General features: G+C 36.0%; 1 protein-coding gene and 1 long non-coding RNA gene across 3 annotated transcripts; one reads left to right on the top strand and one right to left on the bottom strand.

Annotated features, from left to right (window-relative positions):
- Nucleotides 1-4,921: 4,921 nt before the first annotated feature.
- LOC140005873 (uncharacterized) lies at nucleotides 4,922-6,153 on the bottom strand. The gene is made up of 2 exons (XM_072047013.1): nucleotides 5,617-6,153; nucleotides 4,922-5,460 (listed from the first exon to the last, which is right to left on the bottom strand). Exons 1-2 carry the CDS (start codon nucleotides 6,003-6,005, stop codon nucleotides 5,226-5,228), a joined length of 624 nt encoding a protein of 207 aa, XP_071903114.1. The 5' UTR covers nucleotides 6,006-6,153; the 3' UTR covers nucleotides 4,922-5,225.
- Nucleotides 6,154-10,212: 4,059 nt separating this feature from the next.
- LOC140005685 (uncharacterized) lies at nucleotides 10,213-12,537 on the top strand. Of its 2 annotated transcripts, XR_011813261.1 has the most exons (5): nucleotides 10,213-10,763; nucleotides 10,896-11,152; nucleotides 11,297-11,371; nucleotides 11,461-11,909; nucleotides 12,009-12,537. It is a non-coding gene; the product is annotated as an uncharacterized lncRNA (long non-coding RNA). The 2 variants fall into 2 exon arrangements; XR_011813260.1 differs by lacking the exon at nucleotides 12,009-12,537 and having other exon boundaries at nucleotides 10,217-10,763; nucleotides 11,461-12,003.
- The last annotated feature ends 533 nt before the right edge of the window (nucleotides 12,538-13,070 follow it).

The following is a 13,070-nucleotide window of genomic DNA, read 5'->3' as shown; positions in this document are numbered from 1 at the left end:
GCCATAATCATTTCGATTCTTCTAAAGAATCATAGCCGGTCTTGGAGTTTAGTTAGTCGAGGCAATTAAATTATTGTAATCGAACAAAGTAAAGGTTTGTATAAAGAATCTGATCACCAATCATTCATTCAGGCCTCTTGCTAATTAACCAAAGAAAACCGGACGTCGACTTGTTATTTTGTGAAGCCTCGTGAGAAGTTGTCGCCAATTTTTTCTCTGTCTTTCGACCTAATTTCTCATTTAACTTTATGCATGATATTTGATTAAACCATTATTATATCTAGAAAAGACAATCACCAACTTTTGTTAGTTCTTTATAATTGTTGAACAAAGAAGGCACTAATTTTGTAAACTCATATCTAAATCCAAAACTTTTCAAGCTTTTTTTTTTTTTTTTTACTTTTCAAACTTATTTTAGAGGTCCAGAGACCGCAGGGAATGGAGAATTTCTTGGGAGTGCGTAATTTTATTTTGACCAAAAAAATACTAACTACTATTGTGGGCGCATGACCAATATATCCACATTTTTTTATTATATTTTTTTTCCCTCAAGCAACTGTTGTAACATGTTTACAAGTGAGTTTATTTCGCATTTGTTATAATTTATTATGGATGAAGTTTCTGTATACTGATAGTGTATATACTATTATTATTATCATTGAATATATGATAATTAATTAAAATTTAAATTATATGTCTAATTATGATAGCATGTATATAAGATTAACAAATTTATTATTATGTCATTATCAGAGAGCTGCTTTGGTGATATATATATGATGTTAATCATATGATGTAAATACAGCGCTACAAAATCCTATGCATATTATAGCAAGTCGTGAGCAACAGATTTTGCCAAGTGATTAATTTTCTTATCTGGTCAACTCTTGCGCGTTAAAAGAATTAAGGAATGTCTTAGTCACAAGAGATACGATGACATGACCTGTTAACGCCCTAATATCCTTTCTAAAAAAAGTAGAAGTTTGCCAGAAATCATGCAATTAAGGGTCCTTTGCTTGACTAAAAGCTTTTAGTGATACTGATGACTACCAGTTTTTTTTTTTAAAAAAAAATAAAAATTCAAAGTGATCATCATGTGCCTCTGCGCTCTAATCACGTTCTTAATTACACTAGTAATTATTGTTCAGAAGCCGCCATTTTCCCTAGCCGAGCCATCCCCCACTCCCAGCCGCCAAGCCAATTGGGAGCTTGCGTGCGAACGAAGCAGTACTGAGAAATGCAGGCAGGAGGGACGCATCATTAGGATTGATGAGGCTGATCGTTGCCGTTAATCGTTTGCTGGGGAGAGTGTTATGGCCGTCCACTTGTGCAGTACCCAGGGGTAATCGTAGCTTTGGGTGTCCGTCACCTCAGAGCCAATCTCACCCGCAACACGTGGCAGAACCCTATCATAGTGTAATCACTATCTGGGAAGACCTTGGAGTGACAGCTAGAGGGTCAATGTGAAAGCCAGACAGGCAGAACCAATCAACCAATGGACTGCTGATGATATATTTTTCTATTTTTTGTTTTCACTTGGGTGCATGAATAGTAGTAGTATACTCAGGATCTGACCTGAAGGGTACAGTATAATTTTTACCAGGCGAAACTAGCGGTGACCGTGAGTTGAGTTGCTCGCGGTAATTTGGTTAAAAGATTGGTTCGGATTCTTTTTGACTCGGTTCAAGTTCAAACTCAAGTTATTTGATTAGGCTGATGAGCCAAGTTCGAATATTATAAGTATATTATACGAGTGTTCAACGAATTTAATCGAGTAGCATGTATATATAAAAAATTTATATTTTTATCAATTGCAAAATTACTAATTTGGATTAGTGTTTTAGCAAATTTATGTAAAACTAAGGCCTTGTTTGGATTGCGATTTTCCGTCGGAAAATTACGTCGTTTTCCGTGATCACATTTCCCTATTACCTTTTTCCCTCACATACATCAAATCTAGGGATGGCAACGGGGCGGGGTTGGGGCGGGGGACCCCTCCCCCGTCCCCCGCCCCGTTGCCTATTAGTTCCCCACGTCCCCCGCCCCGTCCCCCGCCTCCCGCTCCCCCCGCCCCGCCCCGCCCCCGTCCCGCCTTGCCCCGCTTCCCCCGCGGGGTTAATAAAATTTTATTATATAATTTTATTATAATTAAATTTTAATAAATAATCAAGTACTAAAATATCAACACATCACCAAATTATTATTCATTGTAATTTTACAATTGAAACTCATAAAAACAATCAAACAGAAGTTATTTGAATACAATCCAATATGATGAAATAAATATAACTAAAATAGTCAAATTTTCACTTTTAGTACAAATGCAATCACTAATTCATCATTGTGTTTGTGTTTTTTTTTGAGAAAAAAGTGTTATTCTATTAAGTGTAATTAGAAATTTAGTATAAATGTATTAGTAAATTTAGTATAACTAATTAATAAATTCTATTAGTAGACATGTATAATTATTCATATAATTGATAATATCAATTATATTACATAAACTAATATACATTATATAATACATCTAACTAATAATATCATTATCATAAGTTTATAACTAATTAACTTACATATAATATATAGTCATTTATATATATATATATATATATTTTTTTTTTTTTTTTTGCGGGTGGCGGGGCGGGGGAATACTCCCCCGCCCCCCGCCCCGTTTCTAAGCGGGGGGAAAAAATTTCCCCCCGCCCCAACCCCCGCCCCGTGAGCCCCCCGCGGGGCGGGCACTCGCCCCCATTGCCATCCCTAATCAAATCGCTACAGTAATTTTTTCATGAAAAATCATGAAAAATGCAATCCAAACACTAGTTTACTTAATAAATTTGTGACAGAAAAAAAAAAGTAAATTCTCAAATTCAAGATCTTTAAAAACACATATGTGTGTTTGGATGGTAAGTTATTTATCCAAATATATTTGCTTACATCACCATTACAATTTTCAATACATCTTTTTATCTTCCCAATTACCTTTTTATCTCACATACATCACATCACAAAAAGTGCTACAGTAAAAATATCTCAAATAACTTACAATCCAAACACACTATGAAAGTTTAAAATAGGAAAACCTTGAAAATTCAAGAATGTTGAGCTCAACCTTCTAAGTTCGAGCTTGACATTGAGTACTTGAACTTGTTTGGGCTTGGACAGAACTTCAAGTCGAATTCGAGTTGAGCCACAATTTTGTCGAGTTGAAATCAAAATTCGTTTTGAATGCCTGTTCAAGCTCAAACTTGAGTACCTTAGGATAACACTGAGTTTGATCTCAAGTATAGAATTATTGAAATTCGACTCAACTCGAATACACCTCTAGTTGAAACGGTAAAAATATTGACTTTAGTAAATTTCTATAACCTTACATACAAAATTTTAAAAAAATTCTATAAGGATCAATTTTTCTTACAATGACAATGTATATACTGTACTGTCAACGTTGGATGAATAATAATTATATAAATTTTGAATTTAAAATTCAATTTTTACATATATATCATGGATTCAAAAACCCTCAACTTAAAAAGGGGGAGGGGGGAGGTCTGGGAAGGGGGTTTGAAATGCTTAAACATGCAATTAGCGAGAAAAGTTCCCTTCCGGCTAAGTGGTTATAGTTAAGAATAGTATCATAGAAGCGATGATTTTAGTTAAGACTAATCATACGTTTCTTTTCAAGGAAGAAACAACCAAGGTTTTATTGTATTTGAGCAAAAAAACTAAAGGACTCGAGAACTCATTATAATTATTTTGAGTTATTTTTTGTTCGACAGAACAAATATTTTGCCAAAAAAAAAGAGAGAAATATTATTTGCATTCCTATTTTTATTAGTCACATTTCTATCGTTATTTTAATCATATAATTTTTATTTGTTAGATCATATAATAAAATAAATGATAGAATTGCAAAATAACATTTCTTAATTTAAAAAGGGACAGCAAAATCATTACTAACCAAATAAAGAAATAAAAGACAGGGGCACGATAAAAGGTTGAGTTGAGCATCATTTTTAGCTTAGAAAAACGCTAATGAATTAACGCGTTCGGGCCGGGTTGGGGCGCCGGATCCGGGACGCAGGGGATTAGTCGGACCCGTAAAGATTGATTCGGACACCCTGTGTCGATAAAAAAAAAAAAAAAAAGAATTAGCTAATGACACCTACTACTATATCAGGGGTCTTAAAATTGGGCGTGCAGATATTGGATTATGATTAGGGACCCATGAAGTAATTGAGGACACCCCCAAATGACAGAAAGAGCGATTGACAGAAATTGAAGCTGTCGTATCCACTTCTTTCCTGTCGCGTCGTGTGCGAACCCGCGTGCAACGCGGCTCCCTCTGCTGCGCCTTGCTTCTTCCACCCGACTCACATTTCACTCACTTCTGCCGTCTTCTCCCCCCCGCCCCACACTTTACAATAGGAATAATACTTGTCAGTTTTTGACCCAAATCGAATCCCAGATTAGACTTAGAAGCACTACTACTGTCCATTAATTAATTACACGAGACATTTTTAGTAGTGGTGGTAGTTGGCATTGCACATCAATTTTTGTCCAGTTTAATTGATTATTCATTTACCACCTTCGACTAATAATTCTAGCAACTTTCGGACCCAAACGCACGAAATTCATCTAGGAACAATTTGCTGCTGCTGTCTCTGACATCGAAGGCAGCACTCGAGCAGCATTATTGTGAGTTTGGGCCAAAACCTTCTCTTACGTACACATTCGCACCAAGTTGCATACTGCTATCCGCCAAGCAACTTGTTAAATGCATTCCATGTTGGATTTCAAAGACCTAACAAACAATTCAGTTGAACTTGTTTGTCGTTAATTGAGCATCAAATTCCACGCCATTAAGCGAGCATCAAATTCTATACCATGATATGAAGCTTATACTCCCTGCAATAGAAAAGATCGTCAATATTCACTCCCTGCATTTTAGATGCTTCTAATCTAGTTGTTACATGACATCATCTGAATTTTCACAAAATTAATAGTAGACGAAACCTCTCTCTTCAAGACTGCTCCATAGAAGATAATGGCCCGCTACAAGTTTCAGGACACAGCCGAAAACCACACGAATATTTTACATTAAACATCAAAGCAAAATAGCTAAGATCGGTGGTGGTTCTATTCCACAGGATTCAAAAACCCTGACAGGTTTTTGGTCCTGGACAATCATGGAAGAGTGATTCTCCATCTTTACGAATTACTCACTACTCGGTCCACCAATGAAGGAAATCTTTCCTCCGATTAATTTTCTTCTGGAGCTGCAGAATCCCATACAGTAAAGCTTCGGCAGTTGGGGGGCACCCGGGCACGTATATGTCGACCGGCACAATTCTATCACATCCCCTCACCACCGAGTAGGAATAGTGATAGTATCCCCCACCGTTTGCACAGCTCCCCATTGATATCACCCACCTTGGCTCAGGCATCTGATCATACACCCTACAATATATATATACATATATATTGAACGTTTTTTTTAGGAAAATCAACAAAATAAGCATCAAAACTCAAAAGCGATAATTTAATTACTACTCAATTCATCTTTTCACTATTCTCTCTTGCTAGCAAACAATTTAAGGATGATGGAAAATTTACCTGCGGAGCGCTGGAGCCATCTTATTGGTAAGAGTACCAGCGACGATCATGCAGTCAGATTGTCTTGGGCTGGGCCTGAAAATAATCCCAAAGCGATCCAGATCGTACCTGGAAGCCCCAGTGTGCATCATCTCAACGGCACAGCAAGCAAGGCCGAAGGTCATGGGCCAAATGGACCCGCGACGAGCCCAATTCATCAAGTCATCAACTTTGGAGATCGCATACTCGGCTGCCCTGGCGGTGGCTGGCGGTTGTGCACCTCCGTATCTTGTCGGAGAAGGAGAAGAAGAAGACGACAGTACAGTGGCCGCCGCGTGGATTGGCGATGCTTTAAGAGCTGAAGAAGTTAAAGGCAGCTGTGTCGAAGCAACTCTCGCTGCAATTGCCATATTCGTTCCTCTTGATTGTTGGTGAAAACTTTTCTTTTAAGTATTTGTAGCTATGGAGGAGAGACTAGGAAAACTTTTCTGTTAATTTTGGTCTGATATTTTGAGAACCTTTTTTCTTATGACATTACATCTCCGTATCTGGTAACATAAATAATATAGCCAGCAGACTGACTCGTGGTCATGGGTAGGGATGTACCCTACTCGCGAGTAGCTCGGTCAACGACTCGGCTCGAACTCGGATTGACCGAGTTCGAGCCGAGTTTCGAGTAACTCGAATGAAAATCGAGTCGAGTTTCTAGTCGAAATAGCCCAGCTCGAGTCGAGTAGCTCGACGAGCCGGAGTTATTTAAATAATATATTTATAATTTAAATAATATATATGTATTATAATTATAAAATGACCATTATGGGTATAAGTTATATGAAATTTACAATATATCATTCTTTATAATAAAATCCTATAATGGCAAAAAAGTAATAACATAATTGTAAAAAGACCTAAAATGAAAAAAATTTTCGAGCCTCGAGTATCGAGTCAAGTCTCGAGCCTAAAGGAAATTTTTCGAGTCGAGTCTCGAGTATCGATTTTTTGGGCTCGCTCGAGCTCGAGCTCGAGCTCGAGCTTTGGTGTATATGAGTCGAGTCGAGCTCGAGTATAGCAATACTCGAGCTCGACTCGGCTCGATTACACCCCTAGTCATGGGACTCTGTCACACACAAGGAGAGTAGGCGGAGTTTCTGGAAATTAGTAGCAGAGTCCCGGTTTAAGGCGGTGATCAAGTATTTTATCTGCACACGTAATTTTTTTTTTTTTTTGCAGGAGCACACGTATTATTATAGTATTAGTATCTTAAAAAGGTTTTGAGAGAGTCGATTGATATGACGGAAGAGACCCAAGAAAATGTTATACTACGTGGAGGAATTTAAACCACTATTAATAAAGAAAAAACAAGAGGCCAATACGTGCGATTTTTTATGCTTAATAAATGGACGTTGATATTGGAAAACTAGAGCTGCGAACGAATCGGCTCGACTTGAACTCAAATTAGCCGAGTCGAACTCGAGTTTAAAATATTAAGTTCGTTAGTTTGCGAGTCGACTCACAAGCTCGATTATATGTATATATATATATTTTTATTTTTTATATTTTAATAATATAATTACATATACAACTTTAATATTATTTTATTTATTTTTTAAAAAATAAAATAATTATTTTTTATTTTTTCAAGTTCGAACTCGAACTCAAATTTCAAAATTGTTCACTCGTCGAGTTCGAGTTCGATAAAAAACTAAGTTAAGAGTCAACTCAATTAGGCCAAAACTCGACTCTACTTTCGTTTGCAGCCGTGTGGAAAACAAGCTCTTGCTACTTGATGGTTTAACAATGCACGGATTGTTTCCTTTGAGTGAGATAAAAAAAGTAATTAAGCACGATTTATATATATATATATATATATATATATATATAGTAAGTATATAAGTATAACCCAATCGTTCATTTCCTTATGTTTGAAAAATATATCATCATAACGGCTGTGGGAGCATGCAGCTTATTGCCAAGTAACTTTGGTCATGGATTGTAGCTGAAGTCAAACATGAATAATTGAGCGACTAGAAACTTGAATCACACAAAACAAATCAATCTTTAATCCCTTTCAAACTACACACACAAAAATATGCTATCAATCATGTCGTGTTACAGTGGTTACACTCTGCAATGAAACACATAAAGCAACAATGTCCACGCCGCAACCGCAACCGCAACGTATTTGTAAGGAGGATGGGAGAAGAGAGTCCGAGTACTTGTCGTTCCTGTATCAAATCCAAAGATACAAAAACACACATCCACTTTTAAAGGGTTAATTCCACTTTGTCCCCCCAAACTTTGGACGATTACCCACTTTAGTCCCTAAACTTCAAAATGGGACACTTAAGTCCCTAAATTTATAAATACCTCCCACTTAAGGAAAATTGTTAACAAATCATGAATGCCGTTGGTGGTCGAAGTGTCCCATTTTATGAGGGTTTAGGGATTAAAGTGTCCTATTTTATAAGTTCAGGGACTTAAGTGGGAGGTATTTATAAGTTTAGGGACTTAAGTGTCCCATTTTGAAGTTTAGGGACTTAAGTGAATAATCGTCCAAAGTTTGGGGGGACAAAGTGGAATTAACCCACTTTTAAATGCTATCTTAAAAGAAGCTGTTTTGCCAATTTAATACTCCTACAAACACCAATTTGCCTTTTTTAAAAGGCAGCATTACAAGACTAAATAGGGAACATGACGAACAACATTAGTAAAAAAAAAAACATCATAAACACAACTTTCAACTGCTTTTTTTTTTTAATCTCACGTACATCACATTACAAAAAGTAATGCAGTATTATTTCAAATAATCTCTTATTCAAACATACCTGTTCACTTTTGTATGAAAAACGATTACCATAACATATAGCTCCGTTAGATTATTTCTTTTGAATTTGGTGCTAAGAAAATAGTCTACTTCCATGCCAAGAAATCACACCTTCTTCTCAATAGAAAGAAAAATATTTAGTAGAAGATTATTTTGACTTTTTTTTTAAAAATAATGCCGTAACACTTTTTGTGGCATAATGTATGTAACATTTTAAAATAGTTTAATTTTTTTTTTTAAAAAAATGTATTTTATGCAAAAATAAAAAATAAAAAATCACACAACTGGCTACACAATCAAACTCATTAATAACTCTTTATCTCTCAAATCATAATTTTGTATAAGAATCTTTTCAAGTTCCATACATGAGATGAATCTTACAATATTTCTAAGTAAAAATACCCAAGTAATGCAGTGCATAGGACTCACGAAAAATGTTTAAGCATAAGTAAAAAGAAGGTAGAAAATGGATCAAAAACCACATATTAGCCAAACTCCTTAGATGCATGCAGTGCAGAATTTATCACATGAAACCAAACATGTTATTAGCTATTAGCTTTTTCTACAAAAGCTACAATATTACATTTGGTAAATAGAAACTCATCCAACAAAAGAAGCATATCCCGTTGTTGGACACTTGGACAATCATTGGAAGTAATTCCAATAATAAAACAAGTAAACAACTATCTATCTTACTGCCTGCCAAGTAGAAGCAACAAACAAAGCAGGCAAAAGAATAAAATTTAAGTACAGACGACTCCCTGTTTTAGATTCCAAAGTTTCTGCTAAAGCACCAATGCAAGAAAACAGTAAGCAACGACAAACCCCACTATTTAAAAAAAAAAAAAAAAAATTTAACCAACGGACAAACTCAGAAACTATTTTCATAATGATATCACGTAATGCACCGTTAGATCAAAGTCCGGGCACAATCAGACGGAGCCGATAAAGCCAGCAAAAACTCCACCCCCATAGAATTAATATTTATCTCGAAAATTTAATGCACCAAAAGACCAAAAACCTAGCTCCATTACCTCCTTTTACATTGACTATCCAGGGCTTAAACAGGTATCCAAGGGCAATAATGGAATAACATGCACGGGCCACAAAAGCCACTAAAAAGACAAAAAAGTCCACCTATAGGAGAATTGCTTCTCTAGCCTACCCACTTTACTAAAAGGGGACCAAACATGCAATTTTGCTAATTTATGGGGCCACCTGAAGAAGAAGAAAAAGGCCTACCAAAATCTCTAAATTCCTTTGAGTCCCTAATATGAAGTAAGATAACAGCTTTTGACTAGTAAATGCTGATCTTAAACAAGTCCACGATCATAATGGAAAAAAAAAATTAAACAGTTGGAAGGTAACTTGACATATTTCCAAACTCAGAAACTAATAACAAACGGTACATATACAGTTCCCATATTTCCACTTAACCCAATCTAATAATCACAGCTGATTTCCAATTACTAAATCACCAAACTAGTACAATTTACTACTAATTACCGTGCAATTAGCTAACTATCTGGCAAAAAATTAATACGCCTTTCACCCAATGGCACAGCTCTTGGAAATTGGATGAATGTGCAAACATATTGGTAGTAGTAGTTGCCTAATTGTATGGCGACTTAATACAAACCCACATAAGTAATTATGCAGGAGTGATCACATCACATAGAATATGAGCAACGAAAAAACTAATTGAATCAAATCGGCCAATAAATAATCAAGTGTCTTACGGATCATATGTGGTGGCCAATAATACTAATATATATTTAAAAAAAAAAAAAAAGATACCGAGGAATGTACTTTCTATTAGTCTGATATAGTTTGTCTTTCAGCTCTTGATAATCCTGTCAAAATTTGATATAGCAACCCATTTAGTATTAGATTTATAATTGTATCTTGAGTTCAAGTGGAGTTACAGGCCAAACACTACGTACAGCAGTGCCGGATCCATTTGATCTTCCTTTGTCATACCCAGATTAACAAAGTCATGTTGGTGATGTCTTTTTTTTTTGGATGGAAAACTGTGAAGAAGCACCTTGCAGCAAGACTTAATCAAGGGATCGTTCGCAAGGCTTCAAGTCCCTGATAGGCATCCATCGGATGGAGATTTACCTCTTAGTACACATGGTATTTAGTTTCATTTTTCATGATAGCGGATATATAGTTGTATCATTCTCTTGGATTAAAGATAAAGAAGTTGTGTTACGTTGAAACTCGAAAGAGATAGGAGTCGAAGGCTCTCTTTTTTGCATGTTGATGAAGCATTTCAAGAATCAAGTGTCCCGTGTATCATACATGTCATGACCAAGAATGTGAATTGCAAATGGCTGTGAAGGTACTTAATTTCTAGTTTCTACTGGCTAGTGATAATATGTCTTTCCCTTCTTGATATTCTAGTTAAAGTTTGATAGCTACTGATTGGATAAATTCTGCTGACATTGAGAATTCTATTTGTTTTGTGATTCAGGACATTAACTAACTACAGCACAGCGGTTTTTCCATAGCTTTTTTTATATATATATAAAAAATAAACGTAATATATAGCAGCATGGACCAAAGTATTTGGAAATTATGTCTGTGTGGAAATTAAATCAAGGCCAACGTACAAGTCATTTGGTGATGGCGGCTTTGATGGAAAGCTCGGGAGAAGCACCTGTCGACGAGAAACAATGGAGTGTTCATGAGCCTTCAAGGCCTTGGCATGCGTTGCATGAAGATTTACTCGTGAGTATTAGTGCACACAGCCAGCATTTAGATAATTTCTTTCTCCATTTTCTGCTTCAGGGTTTTCAATTTTGATATATCTATTCACTTGCAAAAAGCTGATTATCCGGATCCATATATATTAATTTTCTCCAATTATTGTAGATAAAAATATTCTGCTACGTTGAAAGAGAGGACTTGAAGGCTCTCCTTTCCGTATCAAAATCATTTAGAAAAGCGGTAATATATAGTTTAATCGCACTTTACTTTAATTTCGAGCAAATCTTGTAGCATCCCAAGTGCTTATCATTTCCAATCTCCATTGGCAGGCTCTAATTGCAAAGGATACACACTTTGCATATATCACCCCAGACAGAACAATTGTCCGTCCAATCTGGGTTGAAAATGCTCCTAAAGCATTGAAGATTCTCAGATCTAGTTCTAGTTTCGATGATAAGAAGCCCACCATTGTTAAGACCTTATGGTGATGCAACTTAATCCACCCAAGATCTCCTTCTTCTTCTTCTTCTTCTTCTTAATTCAGAGCCTAAGTTAGTAGATTTAGCTAGTAAGATCATACTTGGTAATCGAGATTTGTACATGACATGCATGTAAGATTTGATGATGGACGCACTAATGCAAGCCAATCTAGGCATTTATGTCATCCGATCCCCAAAAGGATCAACAAACTCGATCCTTGACGATGGTTAATTTGCCCGGCTGCAGCCTCAAACTCAACTTCCCCAAGTGGTCAGTGCACCGATTCCCTTCCCGCCACGTATGTCTAATTCTACATTCATCTCAAGGTTTTTGTAACTATATATTACTTCACTAGCTTAATGAGATTATGATGCCACTAGAATCTTTCATGATTTAGCTTCCAACCCAGTTTTAGAATCCGGCCACTAGAATCCTTCAGTAGCTTAATGAGATTATGATGACGGATGAGGGTTCCAGCCACTACTAGAATCTTTCATGATTAGCTTCCAACTCAGTTTGATCGAGAATCCGTTTCCAGTACCACCCTAGCGGATTGCAGAGCCCTGGCTAGTTTCAACCCATAAGCCACTGTCCACAGCTGTTCTGGAAAAATTGCTCCATTCTTCGGATGATTTTGCTTCTTCTTGGAGAGAGAATGAAGAATATTATGCTGCGGCCTCTAACAAGGTCCTATAGCTAGAAGTCATCTCAGATATTGTGTTCATGAACTAGCTTATAAATGCTTTACGACTCCAACCAAAAAAAAAAAAAAAGAAAAGAAAAAAGGTTCATGTATGCTTAAATCTCAAACAAATTTATCGTTGCATGTCTTGGGTAAGGAAAAAAAAAATGAAAAATAACAAATCCTGCCCAACGGAAACCCCCAAAAGAAAACAAAAAGGTAAAAACAGAAGGAAAGGTTAAAGTGATAGCGATTTCCATTAAATAACGTACCCTTCCTAATCATCTTCTATTGCAATTATATATAGTCACTTTAAAAATTTGCTCTCTAGGTTCAGAAGTCATAATTTTCAATATTTCTCTCATTGATTAATTGACAAATGAAAATTTATCTAAGCCTGGGCATGCGCCTTTTATCACCCTAAATAAATTAAGGATGTTTGTAATAAGATGCTCTCAGGACATTCATTAGTACATGTATATTACACCATGTGAATATACATATTTAATGCACTCCCTTCATTTACATTTTTTTTAAAAAATTAGTTTCCATTTTGTTAAGAAAATAATTCCAACCTCTCTTAACGTGTGCTTAATTATGAGGAACCTGTTAGTGAAATCCATAACTTAAAAATAAATTTAACATTCCAAGAAAGAGATTATTTCCATTTACTGTGCAAACACAAGTCACACCGCACCAATATGATAGAGGTAGGCATAGACAAGTAGGTTTGTATGAAAACGATTATCCTTTAACAATGGCTATATATCTTAGGAT

The sequence above is a fragment of the Coffea arabica genome, chromosome 4e (genome assembly GCF_036785885.1).
Source record: "Coffea arabica cultivar ET-39 chromosome 4e, Coffea Arabica ET-39 HiFi, whole genome shotgun sequence".
Classification (NCBI taxonomy): Eukaryota; Viridiplantae; Streptophyta; class Magnoliopsida; order Gentianales; family Rubiaceae; genus Coffea; species Coffea arabica.
The sequence above is the reverse complement of the archived record's forward strand: the minus strand, read 5'-3'. Positions and strand labels throughout refer to the sequence as shown.

Excerpts from the sequence above, each read along its gene's own strand:
- LOC140005873 (XM_072047013.1), bottom strand. The coding sequence starts at position 6,005 with ATGGCAATTGCAGCGAGAGTTGCTTCGACACAGCTGCCTTTAACTTCT. Across the intron at positions 5,461-5,616 it reads ATGGCTCCAGCGCTCCGCAG|GGTGTATGATCAGATGCCTG; the intron begins GTAAATTTTCCA and ends TATATATTGTAG.